At 39.3% G+C, this 24,204-nt stretch overlaps 2 protein-coding genes across 4 annotated transcripts in view; both read left to right on the forward strand.

The window, feature by feature from the left end:
* The first annotated feature begins 5,796 nt into the window (after positions 1–5,796).
* On the forward strand, positions 5,797–19,179 carry iqce (IQ motif containing E). Of its 3 annotated transcripts, XM_061720052.1 has the most exons (21): positions 5,798–6,417; positions 6,508–6,584; positions 8,025–8,066; positions 9,008–9,047; positions 9,148–9,297; positions 10,506–10,576; positions 10,863–10,976; positions 11,053–11,103; positions 11,191–11,261; positions 11,340–11,412; positions 13,107–13,147; positions 14,484–14,635; positions 14,935–14,990; positions 15,100–15,329; positions 15,608–15,715; positions 16,132–16,408; positions 16,556–16,642; positions 16,985–17,109; positions 17,210–17,292; positions 17,903–18,001; positions 18,186–19,179. In XM_061720052.1, exons 2-21 carry the CDS (start codon positions 6,510–6,512, stop codon positions 18,317–18,319), a joined length of 2,079 nt encoding a protein of 692 aa, XP_061576036.1. In that variant the 5' UTR covers positions 5,798–6,417; positions 6,508–6,509; the 3' UTR covers positions 18,320–19,179. The 3 variants fall into 3 exon arrangements, with proteins under 3 accessions (XP_061576045.1, XP_061576036.1, XP_061576053.1); XM_061720061.1 differs by having other exon boundaries at positions 5,797–6,584; positions 17,213–17,292; XM_061720069.1 differs by lacking the exon at positions 8,025–8,066 and having other exon boundaries at positions 5,798–6,584.
* Positions 19,180–21,972: 2,793 nt separating this feature from the next.
* ttyh3b (tweety family member 3b) overlaps positions 21,973–24,204 on the forward strand; it is a 30,831-nt gene continuing 28,599 nt past the window's right edge. The window contains exon 1 of the mRNA XM_061720080.1: positions 21,973–22,440. The gene's annotated coding sequence lies outside the window, so the exon portion shown is untranslated. The remainder of the gene's footprint in view (positions 22,441–24,204) is intronic.

A 24,204-nucleotide genomic window follows, 5' to 3' on the forward strand; every position in this document is an offset into this window, starting at 1 on the left:
CTGCCAAGCAAGAGCTGTAGGACTGGGACTTTTCTTTGCAATGGTGGGACACGCCCCACTGAGAGCAGATGAGCTGGAGGGAGATTTTAGCAAACCACCCCACCCTTATGCCTGAATTAGAGCCTACCTACGCCGTAGGGTACTGCGTTGGTGTAACGCGGTACCATAAATCAGCCTTTAGCAACTCCTCACTTCACCTACACAAAGTACACCCAATCCTCCAAACCATCCTTCTTCTCCCCCTTTAATTGAGTTGTGCTCATCATAAGTTCCACGTGGACAGAGTACAGAGACACTTCCGTACTTGCCCAATTGAGTTTATGCAAAGCCATCTTTGTTTGGACACAGTCCCTATACTCGGGTGGAATTTAACCACAATGCCATAATTTCAAAAACAGTGTTTCACTGGTGGGGAAGCGATTGAAGAAGGTCCTTTCCTCACAGTTGTCCAAACACAAAGCTTCTTGCAGACGTCTGGTGTGCACAGAAACCTGGCATCAAGTCATTCCAGCACTTTAATTACATTCATTGTACTAAAGAGATTTTTTTAAATCCCTTCTTCTCAGCTATATATATCTTCCCAGCTATTCAAGCTTCTCTTGTTATGTATCAGCTGAAATTGTCCGCAGGTAACAGCTAGTCATGTTGGCATTTTTGATCCTACGTTTAATCAGATCCCACTGGGTCTTCAGCATCAGGCGAATGCAACCTCTTCAACAATAACTACATATTACTTTTCCACATTCCCATGATCTATTTGGTACCAAACAAATAGTGGACAAAACAATGTACCCCATGATTCAGTAGCTTGTGGATCCAGCTTTAGTAGCAATAAGTTGAAGGACTCACGTGTGCAAAGTCCTCTTAAGGTGCCAAGCATTTCAGTTGGGATAAGGTCTGTATATTGAGTAGACTATTCCAAAACCTTAATTTGGTCCTTTTTCAGCCATTCTCATTGAAGATTAAACTGGTGTGCCTCAGATCATTGTCCTATTGTATGATCCAGTTTTGATTGTTTGTTTCTGGGACACCCTTAAAGGGGACCTATTATGAAAAACACGTTTTTTCTTGCTTTAACATATATAAAGTGGTCTCCCCTCAGCCTGCCAACTCAGAGAAGGAGGAAAGCAACCAAATTCTGCAGTGTCTGTACAGCCGCCCGGATGAGCCGTCCAGTGTCATGTGACTTCTACGAGCCGTTCAGATTCTGCTGCTGTCGTGAAGTCACGTCAGAGGTTGGCCTCCGATGCGTGAGACCACGCCCACAACTAAACACCGTGTCCTAACTGCATGCAAGCGTCCGACTATCGCATCGCACTGCGTGACATCGGATGCTCTCTGTCCATCTCCCTCCAGCCAGCTGCCACTTTATTGAGGTTTTTGTAGTGAAATGAGGAGGTATCATAGAGATAACTTCTCATTTCAACTAACTGGATCAGCCGTTCCCCATCCGTGACCGTTTCCTACAGCGCTTTCAACCGGCTTTCAACGCGAGCGACAGGAAGAAAATAGAAGCTGGGCGTCCGACAAATGTTCAGCTCAAAACGGCGCGCTGTGTCGTGCTGCGCAGCGCTGTGTCGTGCTGCGCAGCGCTGTGTCGTGCTGCGCAGCGCTGCGTCGCTGCGTCGCTGCGGCCAATAGAAAATAAAGCAATGGAATTGATTTTGTCGCTGATGCTCGCTCGCATCGCATGCATGACACGGTGTAAAGGCTGATTTATGGTTCCGCGTTACACCAACGCAGAGCCTACGGTTGCGTCGATTTAACGCAGAACCATAATTCAGGCTTAACTCCGCCAGCCGGAGCTTCCGCCATTTTTTCATAGCGGGGTATCGCGTCATTCAGGCAGCCAATCAGCACAGTTCCTCATTATCATAGCCTCCCCGCCCACTCAGAATCCCTCATAGAGAATGAGGATAGAAACGGTAAAGATAAAGACATGGCCCAGAGGCTGAATTTCTAATTTATTTAGCAAAAACAATTAAAAGCTTGTTTTTAAGACATTCAAGGCCTGTTTAAAATAGACATTAAATGCCATAATAGGTCCCCTTTAAGATTCCCAGTTCTCTCATCTGCAAAATAAGCCCAAATCATCACTTGCCCACAGTCCTGCTTAATAAAGGACATCTGCTGAAATATTGTGTTTAGTTTTTGCCAAACATAGAGCTGGACATTACGACCAAATAACTCCACTTTGGCCTCTTCTGTTCAGATGATAACATTTCAGTGGTTGTGCATTTTGTCCATATGCAGTTTTGCTAACCTCAGTTGTATGAAGGTGCCTCCATGTTCTTTTTATACAGAAAAGGCTTTCTCCTGGCAACACTTACAAACAAACCATTAATGTTCAGTTTTCTTCTAATTATACTGCCAGTGGTGTTTTTTTTGTTGTTGATGTTTTGTTTTTTTTACATTTAACATGGTCAGTGAGGCCTGTAGGATTTGAGATGTAACTTTTGGTGTTTTTGTATAACTTAGCATTCCATGGGTAATAGGGTAAACTCTAGATTGTTCAGAGTTTTTCCAGGTTGGTGTTTCTTTTCAAAATTACTTGTTTAAGACTAGCACCTCTGGAAGAAGTAAAGGGAGGTGCTTAGTCTTGCCCACATGATTATATTTTCTTTAAGGGTCCTTATAGGCTCAACAAAGGATAGAATGGAGAATAATGTTATTTGTAGTTCATCTAAGGTTCTATTTGCCAAATATCAAGACTCACTATGACCATATCATATTTAATTTTTAGTTTTTGCACACGCAAAAAAAAAAGAAAAAGAAAAAAAATACTTTTTACATTTTACTTTGGGTTGGAAGATTATATATAACATCATAGCCCCTGCCGCCTTTCTCCCCCATCTTACACACAAAGCTCTGCTATATATGACTGAACATCAGCACTATCAGAGGTGTCCATGGCAATATTAAAAGTGGGAGTTTTATTAGTTTGTTTCCTGACCTTCTTCCCCTTTTTGTAAATCCATTTGATTTCCATCCACAGTTGACCACACCTGCCTCATCCACCCTCTTTCCCTGGTCTCTCTCATTTCCCTGTCTGTTTTATTTACACTGTAGAGAAATAATGACAGGTGTGGAGTCTTCCTTTCCTCACACCAAGTACAATAATATTAGTGATGCCATGCAAAGCTCTGCTTCTAAGCTAAAATACCACACAAAGTGGTCACACTCAGTTATACACTTTAGTAAGTCTGATCTGAAATGATCTGTGCTTGGACTTTTGAATGTGATTTGATGCATTTTGACACAATTTCTTCAAGATGTCATGTAGTAAAAAGCAAGTTAAGTAAGTAAGTTCAGATCACAATCATCCAAGATATTCTTTTTCATACATTTCTATCACATATCAATCACTGAAGTGTGTTTTTTTTCTTTTTTGTGGGAGGCTCAAACCTGTTGTTTTTTTTGGTTGGGCTAGCTGAAACTTCATTATCTTAATGAAGAATGGTAACATATTAAGGATTTTGAACTAACATTTTTAACCAGCAAGTTAAAGTCAGTGGAAGAAGCACAACATGTACCTCTAGGTAGAATAATCAGTAATTATTTTTGTATGTAAGCAGTACATTTTGGAATCACTGTCTCTTCCCAGGATGGCTGTCGTTCTTGTATTCAGGACAATGACAAACCTCATTCTGTAGTAAACCAGTAAGTCTTGACTGGTCTGCCTGCAGTCTAAATTTCTGTGTTCTACATGATGAAGGTAAAAAGAAGAAAAAAAAGACAACCAGAAACCATTGAGCAGATGAACTCATGAATTCAGATGAGACTTGACACGTATTCCCTCTAAAAAACTGCCTTACTCATATCAGCTTGTAGAGGAAATGTGTGTGTGGTACATGTGGGAGGGATGAGGGCTGAGATTCGATAATGACTTATTTCACCTCAGGCAACAACGCCCTCATCTGGACATTGAAAGAAAAACTGCATTGGATTAGACTTTCTTTGTCACTATATCCATAAGCAAAACACTATCTTCTGTCCTAGTACTGGTCACTGTTTGTGTTGCAACGTTAGACTACACTGACTGAAAACAAAGTCTGTATTCATATTGATATTTAACTTGATTATAGAATGCTGTCTACAATCAGACGTGACTAATGACCCCTGACGGGTCAATAATGCAGCCGTTTTGATGAAAATATCCCTAAATGGAATAAATGCTTAATAAATTAATATACATGACGATTTTTTTCTTTTTTTTTTTACAGAACAGTCCAGCCTACATAAATTAGCAGTAAAGGTTAACTAAAAGCCAAGCTTGTGAAATTGAGTATACCTTCATCTGACTGAATTTTTTTAAAGAATGTATGATAAAATATTTTATGATGATTTTTTAATTAAATAGTCCAATGTGTTGCCCTTTCTCTTCTTTAATGTAGAGAACAAAAATATAGCTCACCACTGAGTGAAGAAATGGTCTAAGTAGGTTTTTGAGTTTCTTTTAAAAAAGAAAAAAAGAAACAGAGTAAAGAAACAGTGGTTCTGGTACAGATTTGCAACTTTTAGCTGTCAGCTGAATGTCTGTAATGGGTTTGTTTTCTTCTGTCCAAAGTATGCTGATCAGCACGATTGTGGCTCCGGGGGTCCACCACCTGAATAAACAGTGTATGAGAAAACGATACCAATACAAGGGGCACCCAGTTTCTCTCCAGGGCTTGTGAGGAGAGTGGAGAGATTTTATTTTACATAAGCTTATTCTGAACACGGTCAGATGTCCCCAAGAGCACATGGACACGGTTTAGGCTACTGAAATGTCTTTAAAAGACATCAGGAATTTATGCCATCTGCAGAGTCATGTCCGACTTGCTTTAATGAAATATCTTTATATGCAAATGACAGATGACAACCAGTAGCTTGGCAACAGATATCCCTTTTGTTTCTTTTTTAATCACAGAACAAAAAAAGAGCTTTTTTACCTCACTTCGCTGCAACCTGTCCTGTATATGATAAAACATTAATAATTATATGTACTTGGAAACTTGTAGTTGCACTCTAAGATCTGACAAGTTGAGCTTACTTAAAAGAATCTAGGAAACCGATTGCACTTAAAAAGGTTACATACAACTAATAATCATAAGTCAAGTTTACTTCATATTTACTTGTTACGTTTACTTTAAACCTAATTGTAATTTACTTAACTTTGTGAAGTTGTTTAAACTTAAAAATAGAAACTATAATAAACTGTCTTTCTAAGTGTTTCCAACTTAAATTAGCAAGTATAATGAACTTGATTTTTTTAAGTGTGGACAGGATTACAGGATGCTGGTAGAATATGAGCATGAAGCTTTCAGAAAATGTAAGTATTTGAGAAGGTCACTAGGGGGTGTTTTTGGACACAGCAATGCGACTCTACGTAAAGTTACATTTCACTGGGAATGTTTAACCGCCTTAGATTTTCAAAATAATGAAATAATTCAAATTAATAAAAACACGTCACCATTTACCTGAACATTTTTCATTGCATATTTATCATATTTGATAGAAAATATTGATAAATCAATTGTAAATAAGTCAAGCGTTTCAATAGATTAGCATAGTTTGTGCTTAATTGGAGTGATTCATACGGCGTGTTCTCTTAATTTGAAGGGCCTCGCCTTGAACGCCGGTGCTGGGCGGAAGCAGGCAGCTGTGCGGTTGCTATGACGCAGCCCGCAGCAACATCGACGTGACAACAGGCTGATTTATGGTTCCGCGCAACAACGCAGAGCCTACGGCGTAAGGTACGCGGCGCTCACACCGTACATTGCGCGTCGCCGCGTACCCCTTCGCCGTAGGCTCTGCGTCGATTTAACGCAGAACCATAATTCAGGCTTTATGGTGCGTTCCATTTGTCCTCGGAAGTGGGGATTTCCCAGTTCCCAGTTGGATTTTTCAACTGGAACGCCCTTCGAAGTGGGATTTCCCACTGGGAAAGTGGGAGAGTCTTCACCACCCCCGAGTTCACATTCCAAGATGGCTGCCCCGGTTGTAAACAGTAGAAGAGAGCTCTGTAAAAATTCGTAGCACTTCATTCTAGTTTTGGTCACACTAAATCAGTCGTATACAAGTATTGTTCGGCATATATATGCTGCTATAGTGTATTTTACATTTTTCATGTGGTATATAAGAACTACAAACTTGTTTACCTACTTTGTAACTGGAACGCTGATAACTCGGCTGTGACGTCATTCCCAGTTCCGAGTTCCGACTTCCGAGGTAAATGGAACGCAGCATTACATCTGCACGGAAAAACGCCAGCGCTAGAGCAGATTTCAGACAAACGATGTTTTACAGTCCGTTGTTCCCACACGAACTGTTTTTATTTAAGAAGACATGTGCTGTTTCTGCTGAAAACTCCCGAGTTGTAGCGTAGCTTCTTTTGTCAGACAGTGTTTTTACTACTAGCAAGAGGGGACAGCGGAGGTGAGCCTTTCGAGTAGGACCAAAAAACATGAGAAGATTACACGAGAAAAAAGTCACGTTTTCTGTCTTAACATAACATTTGCTTGTCAGCTATGTGTAGTGCAAGTGCTAAAATGTCTCTGGAGGCAACTGATATTCAGTCAGATGAAGACTACGAGGAGGAGTTGGTGAGTTTTTGCCTTTGTTTTCAACAAAACAAGCTTCTGTCTCTCAGCGTGGATTTTTGAAGTCTTATAACAATTTTACCTAAACATGTTTAGTCCTTCAGTTTTTCTTTATTCATTACAGCTACGTATTGGACATGTAATTCAAGACGCGATGCATCAAAACGAAGCAGCTGTCATTTGTTTGACTTAAATTGATTTGGCTTATAAGCTGAGTGTCATGGCAACAGTAACATTCCCCTTGTTTGCCTCATGTGTAGCATTTCAAAAGTAAAGGAGACTAAAAACTGATTTTCTGTTGTCAGTTAATTGTTACTCTAACTGAGAGTAAGCAAACATGAATATGGGACCCATTGGGGTCCCTGGGTTAGGATGTGAAGGTATTACTTGCTGTGTAAAATGTTAATAATTTACAAACCACATAAACAGTACTCGAGTTATAAAAAAAAAAAAAAAAAAATCAGGGGGGATGGTGGATTTTATCATATAGGGACAGATCATTTGTGCTGATTACAAATAATATAATTTATTACAAATAATAGCACTGACCAAAACACTTACAGAAATACTGCAGGAATGACATAGCAGCAGTTAAATGCAGCATCTGTAAGCTTTAAGTATCCACTGGGCTTACATCAAGTACATCAAAACACAACCATAAAAAACAGTTTTCTGAACTTATCAATATGCCTCTGTCCTTCACAGGATAAGTAAAATGGATCACTGCAAAAACTCAAAATCTTAACAAGAATATTTGTCCTATTTCTAGTTAAAATGTCTCATTTTAGTAAAAAAAAATCTCATTATACTTAAAACAAGAGTCATCACTGGAAAAAACAACAATTTTCACTTGTTTCAAGTAGATTTTCACTTGAAATAAGTAGAAAAATCTGCCAGTGGAACAAGATTTTTTTGCTTGTAATAAGAAGATCTTGTCCCACTGGCAGATTTTCCTACTTATTTCACGTGAAAATTTACTTGAAACAGGTGAAAATTGTCAAATAAGTTATTTTTCTGGTGTTATTTTTCTGGTGATGACTCTAAATGTTGAAATAGCAGTAAAACCACATTCATTGATGAAATGACATAAGGGATGGAAAGGGGGGATGTCAGTTTTACAGGGGGGATGATTTTGACCGTTTTTATTTCAGGGGGGGATGCCATCCCCCCTCATCCCCCCTCAACTCCAGTACTGCACATACACCTTAAACAATAAAAAAAGATATAAATAATAAAAGTAAATCTTATTGTGTGCTATTACTATTCAGTATTATTCATCAGTAACATGATTATTATCTGTCCCACTAAATGCAACACACATCTGTTAGATAGGACATATTTTCTTCATGATAGAAAATGTAGTCTCTATCACCCTCTTTTCTGTTTTGACGATCATTTTCTTCATGATATCAAACTTATTCAAAAAATATCTTTCTACCCTAGGTTGAGGATGGTTTTTCTCTTCCTGTTGATATTTCAGAACAGGTACTCAAAACCTCATTTTTTTCTGTTAAGTTTCATGTCTTGTTTAAAGGGGACCTATTATGGCATCTAATACCTATTTTAAACAGGCCTTGAATGTCTTAAAAACAAGCTTTTGATTGTTATTCCATCCATCCATCCATTATCTATACCCGCTTTATCCTTTTCAGGGTCACGGTTACACCCTGGACAGGTCGCCAGTCCATCGCAGGGCCACATATAAACAACCATGCACACTCACGCTCACATAGCATGCATGTTTTTGGACTGTGGGAGGAAACCCACGCAAGCACAGGGAGAACATGCAAACTCCACACAGAAAGGCCCCTGTCGGGCCTGGGAGTCGAACCGGGGACCTTCTTGCTGTGAGGCAACAGTGCTAACCACTAAGCCACCGTGCTGCCGATTGTTCAAGCTTTTGATTGTTTTTGCTAAATAAATTAGAAATTCAGTCTCTAAGCCATGTCTTTATCATCCCAGTCTCTAACCTCATTATCTATGTGGGATTCTGAGTGGGCGGGGCTATGATAATGAGGCACTGTGCTGATTGGCTGCCTGAATGACGCGATACACTGCTACGAAAAAATGACGGAAGCTCCGGCCGGCGGAGTTAGTTGAGGGCGTGGTTTCATGCATCGGAGGCCGACCTATGTAAACCGCATTTTGGTTACGTAACGACAGGAGCAGAATCTGAACGGCTCGTAGAAGCCACATCACACTGGATGGCTCATCCGGGTGGCTGTACAGACACTGCAGAATTTGGTTGCTTTCCTCCTTCTCTGAGTTGGCAGGCTGAGGGGAGACCACTTTATATATGTTAAAGCAAGAAAAAACTTGTTTTTCATAATAGGTCCCCTTTAAGATATTTATGGTGTATTTTGGACGTAACTGATTAAAGCAGCATACATTTATGCTGCTTCAACACTTGATTTTTTTTGTTGCAGAGAACAAGGAGAAACAAATCTTCTGGCAAGCCTCTTTCAAGTAAGAGCTGTTGAGCTGCTTATGTTGGTATTATTTTCAGACAATGTAAAAAGAAAAAAAAAAAACACTTTGCAAATTCCATATTTGTATATGAATGCAGGGTCTCCGTACCTTTCCAGTCTGACTGTAAACTCCAGGAGGGCACCAGTGGGAGCCTGGAGACTTCCAAGGACGTCCTTGGGGGGAACCTCAGGGGACGGAGCTGAGGAGGCTGGCTCAACTCGCCTCACATCCCTCAGCAACGGCCATGGTAGGCTCTGTGAAAACACAACCGATGCTGGGTAGAAAGTTTAACTCCTCAGGAGGAGGTCTTTCTAAGAACAGCTACCTGCTGCTGGGAAATGGCCGCGTAAGGGAGGCTGTGAAACCAAAGCTTCATTTTGACAAGCTTTTCCAGGAACGAGGTTTTTTTTTTTTTGGTGTTTACCTTTGGGAGAAATTCACTCTCCAAACCTGCCTCAGCAGTAGTTCTTTAGAGATTATTTTAGTTGAGTATCTCCAGCATTCATCTCCTATTTAATATTCACAGTAGCTTGTAAATAGCTAATAACTTTAAATTGTGCGACAGGAAGGTTTAACTTTTGTAAGTAAACAGCTGGGAAGATATACCATATTGTATAGATAAAGAAAGAGAAAAATGAGTGAAACTGAACCTGATCTAATCTCAGTCCTTCTCTAATACAATACAATAAAACCCATACAAATATAGAACATTGATAAATGTTGCATCAATTCAGCAGAGACACACTCCCTGGGTAGTTTATTTGGACACATAAGGCCTTTATTTGACAGTGAGAAGACAGGAAAGTAGGGAGACAGGGGGGATAACCTTTAGTAAAGGAACTCAGGATTGGATTAAAAACTGGATCGGCCACAAAAAGGACTGAGGCCTCTGAACAGCTGGTGCCCGTTCAACCAGCTGAGTCTGATTTTACTGTGTTTTTTAGGCTGATGCTTTACTATTCCAGTGATAAGTGTTGAGGAGGAGTAACAAACTTTAATGAACTTAATTTGTTCTACCCTGTAGCTTAGATCTCAGTGCAAATTTAAATGGCACAGGGCTGAAATAATCTCTAAGGTTTTAGGAAAAAGCTTTGTATCCAATCAGAAAAAAATAATCTAAAAAATATACAAGTAAAAGGACCAGTTTAAGTATAAGTTGATACAGGAAAACATGAAAAGTCTCGTTTAGAGGGTTTCCCTTGCGGATTCTTTCAGATATGTGCAAGAGGCTAAGATCAGAATGTGATGTCAGTCCACAGCTTATCAAACAGACCTTGAACATGAGGAAAATCAGGCATCTCCACTTAGTAGTGTGTGATTTTGTTAGCAGAAGAGATACTGTAAAGTAAAGATAAATGAAGCTGAAAGAGCATATACAAGGAAATGTTACTTCATGTTAACCCCCCCCTGCTTTTGTAAATATGCAGCATCTCTATTGGTCTTCGTGCTTTGCAGGTTTTGCTTCAAGTGCAGACGATTACAGGAGGAAGGAGGACATGTACAATGAGATCATTCACCTCAAAAAGGTAAAAGAAAAAAAAATCAGCATAAAAAAATAACAGGGTTCTGTGGTCGGATGTATTCAGGTGGACCTGTGCTTCACTGTTCAATGACCTGTGCTTCTGTAGTTTGCTGAAAAGCTCTTTATCAGTTCCAGTTGAATTTTTTGTTGTTTACTCATAGTTTTATTCCTCTGTAGACATTTCTTTTTAAATAGCATTTTTCTATTTTTTCTTTCATATTTGGCTCACCAGGATTTTCATCTGCATTCATATGTTGACCTTGATGTTTGACTGGTCCCGTTCTCTGCAGAGTCTCCATGCTCAGAAGTCTGACAACCAAAAAATCAAAACCAAACTGCGGCGCCTCCAAGAAGAAAATACGAAAAGAGAGAAACAGATTGAGGAACTACTGGACCCCTCAAAGGTTCAATCACATTGTTACTCCTGGCTTTTATTGTTGAAGTTAACAATCTAAAAACTGTATCCTGTTTTTCTTGCAGGGATCTGAATATACACGCAGCTTGGTGGATAAGAAGAAAGAAGGGAGTGTGGTGAGTATTTCCAGTTTGATGGCGAGTGTTTGAGAAATCATTTAAAGAATCACATCTAGCTTATAATAAAACAATCTGCTCAACAAGGTTCTCAACGGGCTAAAACAGAGAATCCTGAAACTGGAGCAGCAGTGCAGAGAGAAAGAAAATGCCTTAAGGTAAACATGTTTGTCCACCTTTCTTAAGTGGTGTGGTAAAGCAGCATTGTGTTTATGTTACTCCTTTTTTCTCCCCAGTAAACTGCAAAGTGATCTGAGAACCACCAACTTGGAGGAGCTGAAGATCACAGCAGAAACTTATTTTGAAGAGGTAAACGCCTCGAGTCTTAGCTCTTTCCTCTGAAGGTTTTTTATTTTGTTTTAGAGCACTCAGTAGTACAGATGCAGCACTTCTTATGGCGACTAATGTCATATTGGTGAGGGCAGTTGTAGAGCTCATTGTATGATTTTAGATTTTTAAAAGCACAGTACACTTATACATTGGTTAGACTTCAAGGTTGGTATTAAGGACCAGACTTTTAGTCTATTACCCTCATTCTTTTTCTCAACAAAAGATTTTCTGTCTCTTCACATTTTCAGTTGTCCAGTTGAGTTATGTTTTTCTGCCAGGGTTCGGTCCTTGTCGGCCCCCCTTTGTTCTCTTCACATGGTACCTGTTGGTACCTCCTTCAAAACATACTGTATCCACATTACAATATCTATAGGGGATGGCATCATACATGCTGATAAAACCCACAGCAGCATTGCTAATCCCATGGTTTGTCTGTCTGACCCTAAAATCCTGTATTCCCTAACTTTACCTTAGTCTCAGTGATGACAGATTGAAAGTCAAACAGTGTCATACACTAAATTCAGATTTTAATCTTGATAAGTCTATCAAATAATATCTAATGAGCTGCTAGAAAAACTAGTACTGAAAAAGTTACTAACACAGATTTGATGTTCAAAAATGTTCAGTCTTGGTTTTAACTATTGTCAGAAATCAGGTAATTTCTTTCAACTGCTGATTTACAAAAAGTCTTCTTATCCTGACTTCTGTATGATACTGAGACATTAGTTTGGGCCTCCTGTACGGTGTACAGTTCATTCAAAAATGTTGCTGCTACACATAACTGGGACTAAAAAGCACAAAGGCATCATCCATGTGTTTGCTTACCTTCCCTGCTCTCTCGTAATTTAGTGTCAATTTTAACATTTTAATGTTCACCTTTAAAACTTGAATGGGCCATGTCCCTAAATACATCTCAGGCTTGCTGTGTAGGTATCTACTGTACCCTCCTGACTATTATACACACTGCACCTCGATCTGGGGAAGGTTCAATCTTTTTCTTTAGAATCACCATTTTATGCAACACTCTGCCTACAGAACTAATGGCACGTCTCACATGTCCTTTCAGGGTTTTTTTTTTGGCATTTTCTCCAGAATTAAGTGCCACAACACCAAACATTCAGTTGCCAGTGCTACAATACTATATTCTGTTTTGTGCGTTTTTTTCTTCTTCCTGATTTTTCAAAAGTGCAACAAATGCTAATAGATGGGGACACTTGCTGTCATCTTGTTATCCTCAGACATTTAAATTATTTGTTCAGGACATTTTGTGTGGCAAAACGTTGACAAAACTCCAAGAGAACGTCATGTTCTGGCTAAGATGTTTACATGTCTGAAATTTACATCAGCAATGTGACTATTATAGGAATTCTCCATATGTTAATGCAACTCTTTTAATGTTTCAGGTTTGTTTAAGCCAACTGTTTACATGGTAGTTTATTATTAACAGTATTATCTTAATGTTAGTAGCAGATTATTGCTTTTCATGTAAATACACATACTTTTTTTTATTTATTTCTTCTTCTGATTTGTCTTGCTTTTATTGACCCTCTTGTGATTCTTCTTCCTTTTTATCTCACTCCTCTTGTTCTTTTTCTTCTTCTCACCTGTGTTTTGTAGCAGTGTGGCCACAGCTGTGGAAAATGAAACTTGTGTTTGCATTCTTCATCTTCCAGATCCAGAGACTGAAGATGCTCTTTGAGGCTGCAGAGAAAAGGTTTGGTTTACTGAAACACATGGGACATCTGACATGAGACAATACTTAACTGCAAGAGTCATTATGGGTGTTTATGTTATATTTACTATTCTTAAGGTTAACAAACATGCCGTATTCAAGTTATGTAAAATCCTAAAGGTTAAATGATGCCTAATAGTGATGGAAATAAAGGATTGTTTACAGTGGGTATGGAAAGTATTCAGACCCCTTTACATTTTCCCTCGTTTTTATTTCATTGCAGCCAAGAAGGTCGTTTTATTTCTCATTAAGAAATACTCAGCAATAGAAAAAAAACAGAAATGTATACATTTTTGCAAATTTAAAAAAAAAGAAAAACTGAAATATCGCATGGCCATAAGTATTCAGACTCTTTGCTCAGTATTGACACAGCCATGAGTCTTCTTGGGAATGATGCATCAAGTTCTTCTCACCTGGATTTGGGGATCCTCTGCCATTCCTCCTTGCAGATCCTCTCCAGTTCTGTCAGGTTAGATGGTGAATGTTGGTGGACAGTCATTTTCAAATCTCTCCAGAGATGCTCAATTGGGTTTAGGTCAGGGCTCTGGGTGGGCCGGTCAAGAACGGCCACAGAGTTGTTCCCAAGCTACTCCTTTGTTATTTTATCTGTGTGCTTAGGGTCATTGTCTTTTTGGAAGGTGGACCTTTGGCCCAGTCTGAGGTCCTGAGCACTGTGGAAGAAGCTTTATGCCAGGATATCTTTGTACTTGACTGCATTCATCTTTCCTTCAATTGCAACCAGTCGTCCTGTCCTTGTAGCTGAAAAACACCCCCATAGCATGATGCTGCCACCACCATGTTTCACTGTTGGGATTGTATTGGGCAGCTGATGAGCAGTGCCTGTTTTCATCTCCACACATACCACTTAGAATTAACGGCACAAAGTTTAATCTTGGTCTCATCAGACCAGATAATCTTATTTCTCATAGTCTGGGAATCATTCATGTGTTTTTTGGAAAACTCTATGCAGGCTTTCATGTGTCTTGCACTGAGGAAAGGCTTCCGTCGGGCCACTCTGCCATAAAGCCCCGAAGTGAGGGTCTGAATACTTATGACCATGTGATATTTCAGCTTTTCTTTTTTAATACATTTGCAAAAATGTATACATTTCAGTTTTTTCTGTCAAGATGGGGTGCTGAGTGTAGATTAATGAGAAATAAAATGAACTTTTTTGATTTAAGCAAATGGCTAAACAAAAAGGGAAAAAGGTAAAGGAGTCGGAATACTTTCCGTACCCACTGTAATCGATTGTTTATGTAAAACAAAAAAAGAAAAAGTGCCAACCCTTCATGTATTCTTCATCTGTGTGTGTCTGCAGTAGCCGAGCAGAGAGCAAATGTTCCCAGAGGCAACAGAAAGCTCTGAGCTCCACAGTTCATCGCCTGTCTGAGAACTTGAAGCAGCTTCAGCAGGAGAATGCAGCACTGAGAGAGGAGCTCAACACTGACAGTCCTGCTGCTGGAATAAAAGGTCTTTGTTTACCCATCACAGTGATTCTGTCAGAACCTTGATATAGCCAACAAGGTTCATTACTCTACCCCTTAAAAGAAAAAAAGAAAAAAAAAGTAATTTTTAGTACCGTATGTGACAGTTTTTACTCTAATCATCCCAACAGTATGGCTTTTATGTGTGGGATTCTATTTTATATCTATAATAAGTAATTGTATAAATCAGTCAACAAAAGTTTATCAATCCGAACCTTGACTCAAAGTATGCACAACACTGCAGTATATGAAATGCACATGACTGTCTGTGATTTTGTCTCCTAGGTTACAGAGAGTGGAGTAAACAGAGGCTGTTGAGAAGACTGTTGATGGTAGAGAAGGTGAGAGGAAGCTGTAACAAGCTGATCATGTAAACGCATGCAGTTGTCCCGTGTTGAGCTGTGGGCCCAGAACCCTCGTTACCGATGGACTCCTCTGTCCTCCTATCAGAAGTTCGAAGACAGCAGCAGGAACACCCAGCCAGCAAAGAACAGCATCAGATTGGACAAGGAGATCCAAGCCACACTCACAGAGTTTCCTGGGTTTACCATGGCAACAGAGGCAGTGGTCTCCGTAGGAATAGTCACTGAGGAATGGAAAGAAGTTTCTGATCTGAGGGAACGCCTCAGCCAATGGGAGGAGGAGAGAGCAGGCCTTCAGGAGTCATTGTCAAGTAAAGAGTGAGTGAACTCTCAGCTCTGTTATATGTTTTGAATTATAAAAAATATAACAGCATACATATATAGCATACAATGAATCTGCCGTTGCCATTGTCAATATTAAAAAAACAAACAAAAAATGAATGAAATAAGTCTGGGAAATAAAATGGTTTAAGGAGTTTAATTAACTGTGACTAGACCTACACCATGCCATTTCAACAGTCACAGCAGCCAGAGGCATAAAGTTGTATATATTTGATGTTCTTGAAGCCGGACCTGCCATGTGTTTGTGTTCTCAGTGATGAATTAGCAAAGCTGAGGACAGAAAGAGAAGAATGGCAGAGTGAGAGAGAACGATGGGAAGCTGAGCAGAAAAAGCAATCTGATGAAGAGAAAGAGCAGCATAAGTATGTTTTGCTTATTAACTGCATTTAATTTGTCAAAATGATGTGAAGTTCATTAGAATTGTTAATTTATCCTTTTTGAACACATATTGCTTGAAGGATTTTGGAGTGTCTTTTAATGACTAATCCTGACTCTGAAGTGCTGCTCCAGGAAAGAAGTAACTTCTGCTGTCTGATTAACCTGCACAAACTAGTTTCTTAAAAAAGTCTACCTGCTGCTCGCTGAAAAGCTATTATTTCTCACAGGTCACTGCCACCAGTTGCCAAATTAGCTGGTGTACAAGTTTAATATGAACATATCTAACATGCTGGCATTGCTTGAAGTCATCATCTTACTCATCAACTAACTAAAACAGAAGAACAAATGAGTCAGTTGTCTTTTGCTTCCTGCTCATCCTTCTGCATTTTTGTTTCCCCAGACTGGAGTTGGAACAGTTGTGGGCGAGGATACAAACTCTGGAGGATGACAGGAGCAAAGTTTCACAGCCTAAGCTCTCCTCTCCTCCTCCCACAATAACAGAAAGTCATGAGCACACTCAGCACCGAGCAGATCAGGAGGAGGGTGAGGAGAGGGACTCTGGGTATAAAGAAAAGGGGGCGGAAAGAGATGAAGAGTTGGGGATTGACGCAAAGATGAAGGAAAGAGAAAGGGCAGCTCTGATCATTCAGACACACTGGAGGCAGCACAGACAGAGGGTATGGGACATGCCACACTTACATAAAGGAATTTGTTGAAGTGTCTGGGAGAAAATATTACATAAGACATGTCCAGACACACTGTCCCAGATCTCTTTTTCTCACTCCATTATCTCTCCATCATTATCTCCATGTCTTTCTTTACAGGACATTGTAATGTTGCAGTCAGTGTTCAGGGGGCATTTCTTCAGAGAGTTGCAGCTCAACACTTTACTGACGGACATGCATCATAAGGTTTTTCTGATACAATTACATACAAAACCATCACAGGCACTTTTTTCAACTCAACATTGACTTCTCTCATAAAGACAGAAATACTACTTCTGGAAAATACTTTTTCCATGATTCTTCAAGCTAAATTGTGTTTTGTAGTGCTTGAAAATTGCCGTGCTCAAGCATACTCATAGTGATCAGAAATGACGACAGGATGATTAAATACAGATTGAAACAGACATTGAATGTATTTGCTTAAGCCTATTTAAGTGGCCAATAGATGGCTTCAAAAAGCGTATAATGCACATCTTTTTTCAGTTTTAATCTCGCCATTGCTCATTGTCATTTTAATCTTTTTTTCAGGTTGTCAACTCACACTGCTGTGTTGTAGTCAACACTGTTCAAGGAGAAGTGGATGTGGTTTCCTTAACGATGATACAGTCTTCATTCAGGGCACATCTGGCTCGTTGTAGTCTTCCAGTAAAAAGGTTACTCATATTTACACAATACTAAAAAAGATTTTAAAAAATGAGTGGGGGGTGTTTAAAAAAAATAACATTTTAAATAACTATTTCTGTGTTTGTGCAGTAGCTTACAGCTTTCCGAGCCTTCGCTGATGGAAAATGATCCTCCAAAAAGAGCTGGCCTGACTCCCTCCCCCAGTGGAACAGGTCAGGCTCACAGAATTTGGTGCTCTGCAACCAAGAAAAACACAATATATATGTACCGGTATATTTTTTTTTTCTAATGTGTAGTGAGTAGTGATGGATCTAGCTGAAACACTGATCTAATTCTACGATGGCCCCTACGTCTGCATCAGCTACGGGAGCCTCCTGTTCATGACTGATGAGGGCTCTTGGCAGACCTGTGAGCCAGTAATAACAACATATCTTATGACCTCCAAAGATATATAGTTCCTGCTGTGAGATTCCAGCATCCTCCCCTTATCTATACCTTCCCTCAGGACCTCCTTGTGTTTTGATCAGCATATGTGTGCACAGAGCAGAACAGCGATGTCAGCATGTTTCCTGCATGCTTCCAAGACTGACTCTGCAGTTGGTGTGTGATGTGGTTCAGTTGAGAGTTTGGACTTTGCTGGCATTTTAGCTGAGAGGGCTTCAAAAAACTTTTGCGAGATGACATTCGTAACAGTAGTTTTGCTGCATTTTGCAAGTATTTGCAGGGTATATGGCAAGCCTATGGATTATACGTGACTTGGAAAAGTTCATGCATTGAAAGAAATCTTGTGAAAAGTAACAAAGTGATGTTTTGTTTTTTAAGGTGCTGAATCGCTCAGTTATGATGCTGACAAACAGGATGAGCATGAAGATGTCTGTCTGGTCTCAAATACTTGTGTCTCCAGGATGACACATACTCCAGGTTAGTGAGAAAGAGGATATAATTGTTTTAGCATTTGACTGTGTTAATTCAACAATTATGAATATGTGTTCACTTTGCACATATTTGGTGATCTTTAGAATTAAATTGGTGCAAATGTTAAATAATAAATATTTTCAAGTGAGTCAGCACAGTCAGTTAACCATGTCTTGCACCTCTTTTGCAGCACCTCTTTTGCAGCCCAAGCCACAGTCCACAGCAGAGTTAGATGCAGATTCCACAGTCAATTCAGACGACTCCGATGACATCATTGTGTCGCCGTCACGGCCACATAGAAGAAGAGAAGTTATAATGTTATAGAACCTGCAACATATAAGATAAAGTCTTGTGTGAATTTGTGTGTGAAAATGCATCTATGAAAATGTTAAAAAAGCATCTGTGGCACAGGCTTGCACATATCTTACATATCAAATTATTGTTTGAGGTCAAAATAAATGTGGACACAGTATTTGCTGTGAAAATGCCTGTCTCACACTAAAAACCAGGATATTCTTGGAAACTGAATCTTTTATAACATTGATTTATGTGCCACATAAATATTCATTTTATTCAAGATTTTCACTGAAAATGAAATGAAATGAAAATAAACTCTTAATCTCAATGCCAATATCTATGCATCTTAGTGTTGACTTCTGGCTATTTTATAATGGAAGAGATAACACTTATGTGAACATGAAATTGAAAACTCTTCATTTTCAGCTGTTATTCTTGAGTCAGATAGCTCTCTTTAATTAGTGTCAGCCATTCTCACAGATGCCTTCTTTGGTCTACTAAGAGTTTACTGCATGGGAATTGACATGGCTCACGTGAGGCACATTGCGGTAAATTAATTTGATCATTTTTCAAAATGACTCATTCAAAGCTCATAAACATCAACACACAACATGTATCATATGCTTCATATATTATTACTGATTTTCAGGTATGACTGAGTTGATTCTCATCTGATGCACTATTGAGCCAAACTGTGAATAAATTATAGATCTCTCTGCTGCAATACTGAATAGTCGATGCAGTGGAGTACACACAGAGTAGTCTAATGCCAATAATACCTGTGCTTTTACATGGTCATTTGTAAGGGGGACTAACAGGAACAACTGAGTGTGTTTTCTCAGCATGTGTGTTGTTTCCATCCTGAATTCAATAAAATGCTGTTTTTCCTAACAAATCATCTCTTTTCTGATGTTTTTCAGTGCACAGTTTTAAAAGAAGACATGACATTTTTGTTTTTCAAAGGTTTCCAGAATTTCTTGAGGTCTTCATTTCATGTCTTTTTCATTATTTGGTTAAAAATAGCACAGAAATACCAGGTAATCATGTCTTTAGTTCTGTGTTAAGAGCAAGCGGTTTTAGTGAGTAGTCAGCCATTCAACTCAACTCAGCTCCACCCCACTCATCCGTGATGAAAATATAGCATGTTTACTATTTAGGAATTACAGTCATTTTAAGCAAAGTACATCTGTTTTCTGAAGTTAAAAATATGTATTTAGCATATTTTAATACTCTATTGAAAATTGTTTGCAGTTAATGACTGCCTGAACTCTGGAGCCCATTGACGTCACCAAATCCTGAGTCTCCTCCCTGGAGAAGCAGCATCCATCAGCTACTGCTTGTTTTTTAGGACTTTTTTGTCCTTGTTTTTCCATCTATCCATTTTCCATAGTTGTCTAATCCAGTGCGGGTTCTGCTGGAGTTTATACCAGTTCACTACAGATTAAAGGCAGGAAAGGTCACTACACCATTGCTGAGTGGCATGTAAACAAGCAACCATACACTGAGAATTAACATCAGCAATAAACCGAACATACATTTTTTTTGGACTGTGGGAAGAAGCCCAGGTACCCGGAGAAAACCCACGCAAGCATGAGGAGAACATGCAAATTAAACTTTTTTTTGTGCCTTTAAAAAGTCTAGAGTTGTTTATGCAGCATTGTAAGTTCTTCTGAACTGTAAAATGCCATTTTATCAGTTTTGTAGCATGTTTCTGAATGGGAGTAGAGAATATAGACTTATACACCAGAATTCAGCTAGTTACTTCCATCACCATCAATAAACACCACTGAGCCTGTTCCAGTGGCCACCATGAATGCCCATACCATAACACTGGTTCCACCATGTTTAACACAAGGTGTCGTATGCTGTGGATCATATTCTTTCTTTTTCCATTCCTTCTTTATAGAGTCACAAACTTGATTTGGCCACACCTAGGCAAATCTTATAGATTTGAAAAAAAAAAAAAAAAAAAAATCATGGCCTTCATCACTTGTGTCGGAACCCAACTGGAATGCAGCAGGATGTAAAGTTGGGTGACAATCAATATTGGTAAATTGTATCATCCCACTCTGGTGTGGGCCTTCAGCTCTGAATGGCTCACAGGATTAGAAATAAAATGAAATGTTCTTAACTCTGTTTCCGTTTCCACCACGCTCTCCTTTTTTCACTCCAACAATTTCAGGGAGAAAACAAATAGTATTTTATTCTCGATACTCTTTATGTATGTGGTCCCGACTGCAGCTGGCCTCGTCAACAAGGCCCCGGACCCCCCTCTCACCCGTCTACCACAGACTGTCCCCCCACCCCACTATACGTTACAAAGACTCCACTCCTGACCTTACGCGTCACATTAGGGCACATCCCAGGTCACCTCATGTACATTTCTTTTTCCTTACAGACTCATTACTCCGGCAATTTAGAAACAACTTGTTGTACATTTTTTCCTTTAATATTATTTGCTCTTCGGTATTGCACCAATCACCACCACAAGCAAAAGGTGTCAATACAATATATTGCTAAAATCACGGTTATAAATCATGGTTTAGACCATGGTTTACACCCAGACAAATACAGCAAATGTTTCAGGAAAGACAGGGGAGATATAAATTAAGTTAACCAATTAATTTTAAATTAAAGACATGTAGAACTACAAGCAAAAAAATTTGCATTTCAAACAGTGGAGTGAGGCTATGGAACCGTCTGAGTGAGGAGCTGAAACAATGCCCAACCATCTACAGGTTCAAAAGCAAATACAAAGAAAAGATTTTTGCCAAATACAGGGAAGAGGAGACATGAGCTAGTGATTGTGTGGGGATTCAGCATAATGTACGTATATAAAATGGTATATATAATAATGATTATATTGTTTATGATAAGATGTGTATATATATATATATATATATATATATATATATATATATATATATATATATATATATATATATAGTATAGGTATATTATTTATAAGTGCTCTGGTATATCATTTATTTATAATACTCAGGTATAATATTTATAATGCTCGGGTATTGCAATGAAGTGCTGTAATACTTTTATAATGTAATAACAGCTATAATTTTTGGTAAAAGTAAAGCTTGCTGTTATATTTATTTATATTTATTTTTATTTTGTATTCAAGCAAAATTGAAAAAGAAACAAGGGTAGGAACTCATACGTTTTTTTTACTTCCTCCTACTCCTTTTCGGGCATGAAGGTTTATTTCCCTTTGATTTTGTTTAATTGTATTATTTTCTGATATTTTGTGTAATTGTTTTTCTTTTTTATTTATAATATGCTCGAAATAAAGATTTCAATCAATCAAAAAAAAAACACTTTTTGATTTAATGTTAATTTTAAGTTAATTTGCAATTAATTTTTAAGATAAATTGAAAAAAAATGTGCATTTTCTAATTTCCATTAATCATATATTTTCCACACGTCTATATCCGTACACAGGAAGAACTGAACTACTAACCAGACCAAACTCAAGCAGAAGATATGCCCTGCATGTGCAGTGATGCAACTAACATTTTTTTTTCTTTTTTTAAATCCTACTGGCATGTCTTTTCCAAACCATCTGTAGCATTTGCGATGATCTAAATATGTCCCTGCAGCTTGTACTACCCCGATGCAGACGCCAGGGGGAGCCCTTTTTGCGCATTTGCCCTCCCCATCACAGCAGATCACGACGCCGGAGCAGCCGGAGCCGCAAAGCCCCATCCACAGGGCTTTCCAAACACCGTGTCTGCTTCACGCTCCGACTATATCCTCCTACCGACTCTCTGCAGAGATTAATTAACGCGCTGCAGCCCACGGTGGTCGAGGGAACCGGCAGGAACCGTAAAGACGAGGAGGACGACGGCGGCGGCATCGATCATAATGACGACTGAATAAATCAGTTTATAGGATCCTGGCTTGCGGGTCAAAGAGTTTAACCCGTCGTCTGCCGCCGGGGAAGGTCGTCGGTGAACGGTGAAACGGTGCGGCATCTCAGTGAAATGCGCCTGGACACGGTCGGGGGCCGTTTCTTTGTCGTTTCTTTCAATGTGGCCGGTGCAGCCGCGTTGATGCAGCAGCAGAAACCGCATCACTCAAGACAAAAGGTGAAATAAACACCAAAAACCACAGCGAATCCGCCTGGGCTTCTCAAGGTAGGTGGGATTATTACAGCCCCCCCCCCCCCCCCCCCCCCCCCCCCCCCCCCCCCCCCTATATTCCTAAAAATATCATTGTTGACGTCCACGAACACAGAGAGGTAAAAAAAAAAGACGTTTTCCAGTCTTTTTCTCATCCCCGTTGCCTTGACGACTGTGCCGGACTGCGGTGATTTTTAGCGGGTTAAGGAAGCCAGATAATCCGGGACGTGCGTCTTGTGTGATGTTTGGCTACACTCGACTGAGCTGACCTACACGTGTCTGTACAGTCATTTTATTACAGTTTAACAGAGCCGTGGCGGCTAGTGGGACCTAATTTGTAGCCCATTATCTCCGTCTCCGGCACGTTTTGTCTCAAGAAGCTGTTTTTTGCAGCATGGGCGTAAAGCGGGTGATGCAGGGTGGCTGCAGACCCTGCTATTGTCACGACTGCATAGGCTTCATTTATAGGGGTGGGTATTGGGAAGGACCTCACGATACGATACGCATCACGATACTTGAGCCACGATACGATACAAATTGCGATATCCCCATTATGCGATATAAGATAAGATAAGATAAGATATTCTTTATTTTCTCCCTCAGTGGGGAAACTTATATTGTTGTTGTCAGCAGTAGACTTAGCACACACATGTAGGGGAGGGGTAAAAAGACTGAAAAGTCAGAAATAAAAAATATATAAAAAATACAAAAAGATACGTATAAAATATGTATAAACACAGGATATGAACAGTATATACAGTTAAACAGTGCAGAAAAGCAGGTGGAGTGTTGTGAGGTAGACTGGCAGATATTGCACATCTTATGTTATTGCACATATTATTGTCCACTGGCTACTGAGAGCAGGCCTGGTTGTACAGTCTGATGGCAGCGGGGAGGAAGGACCTGCGATGCCTCTCGGTGGTGCATCGTGGGTGACGAAGCCGGTCACTGATGGAGCTCTCCAGGGCTCTCCAGTCACTCTGACATATATCCCGATATATTGCGATATTCTACATAATTCACCGAAAAATTTAAAAATGCATTACACATCTTAAAATCCAAGTTGTATATTATGTACATCAGATGATAGTGATAATGCATTGGACAGACTGAGTCAAAACAATGTAATTCAAACTTTCCATTTTAATTATGCAACATATTTCCATGAAAAAACACACTGAAACACAATGAAAAGTGCAGTGTGTGCATTATTCTTAGATACAAAATACTCAAAATAAAAATGCAGTGTCTCATCCACACTGAAAATAAAAAATCACAAAATAAAGTGCAGCTAGGGGTGGGCAAAAATATTGATACGGCAATATATCGCAATACATACATTGAATATCGATATCGTATCGGGAGACTATGTATCGCGATATATTGCCGTATCAATATTTTTGCCCACCCCTATTCATTTATACACACAATATGCTCCTTTAATATAATCTCACTCTTAAATGGCATCTTAGTTGCATTTCAGTGGTTTATTAGTGATGAACTAATGTGATGAATTGGTGTTATGAGCACCAATTTGTTCATAATAATTATTATTGGTATGGCGCATGCTATTTCAACTGTAAATACATTGGAAGAACAATAATCAGATTTATTTAATCTCTACTGATATGAGGTAATATGTCATATTGCAGTGCTGTGACCTTTTTTAACCACACTCAGTCAGTGTGCAGGTGTGTTTGGACGTCAGACCCGGCTGTGGATGATTTACCTTAATCTTCAACTGTAATTTTTTTTGGGTGAAATAGAATTAAAAGTTGC

The sequence above is a fragment of the Cololabis saira genome, chromosome 1 (assembly GCF_033807715.1).
Source record: "Cololabis saira isolate AMF1-May2022 chromosome 1, fColSai1.1, whole genome shotgun sequence".
NCBI classification, from domain to species: Eukaryota; Metazoa; Chordata; class Actinopteri; order Beloniformes; family Belonidae; genus Cololabis; species Cololabis saira.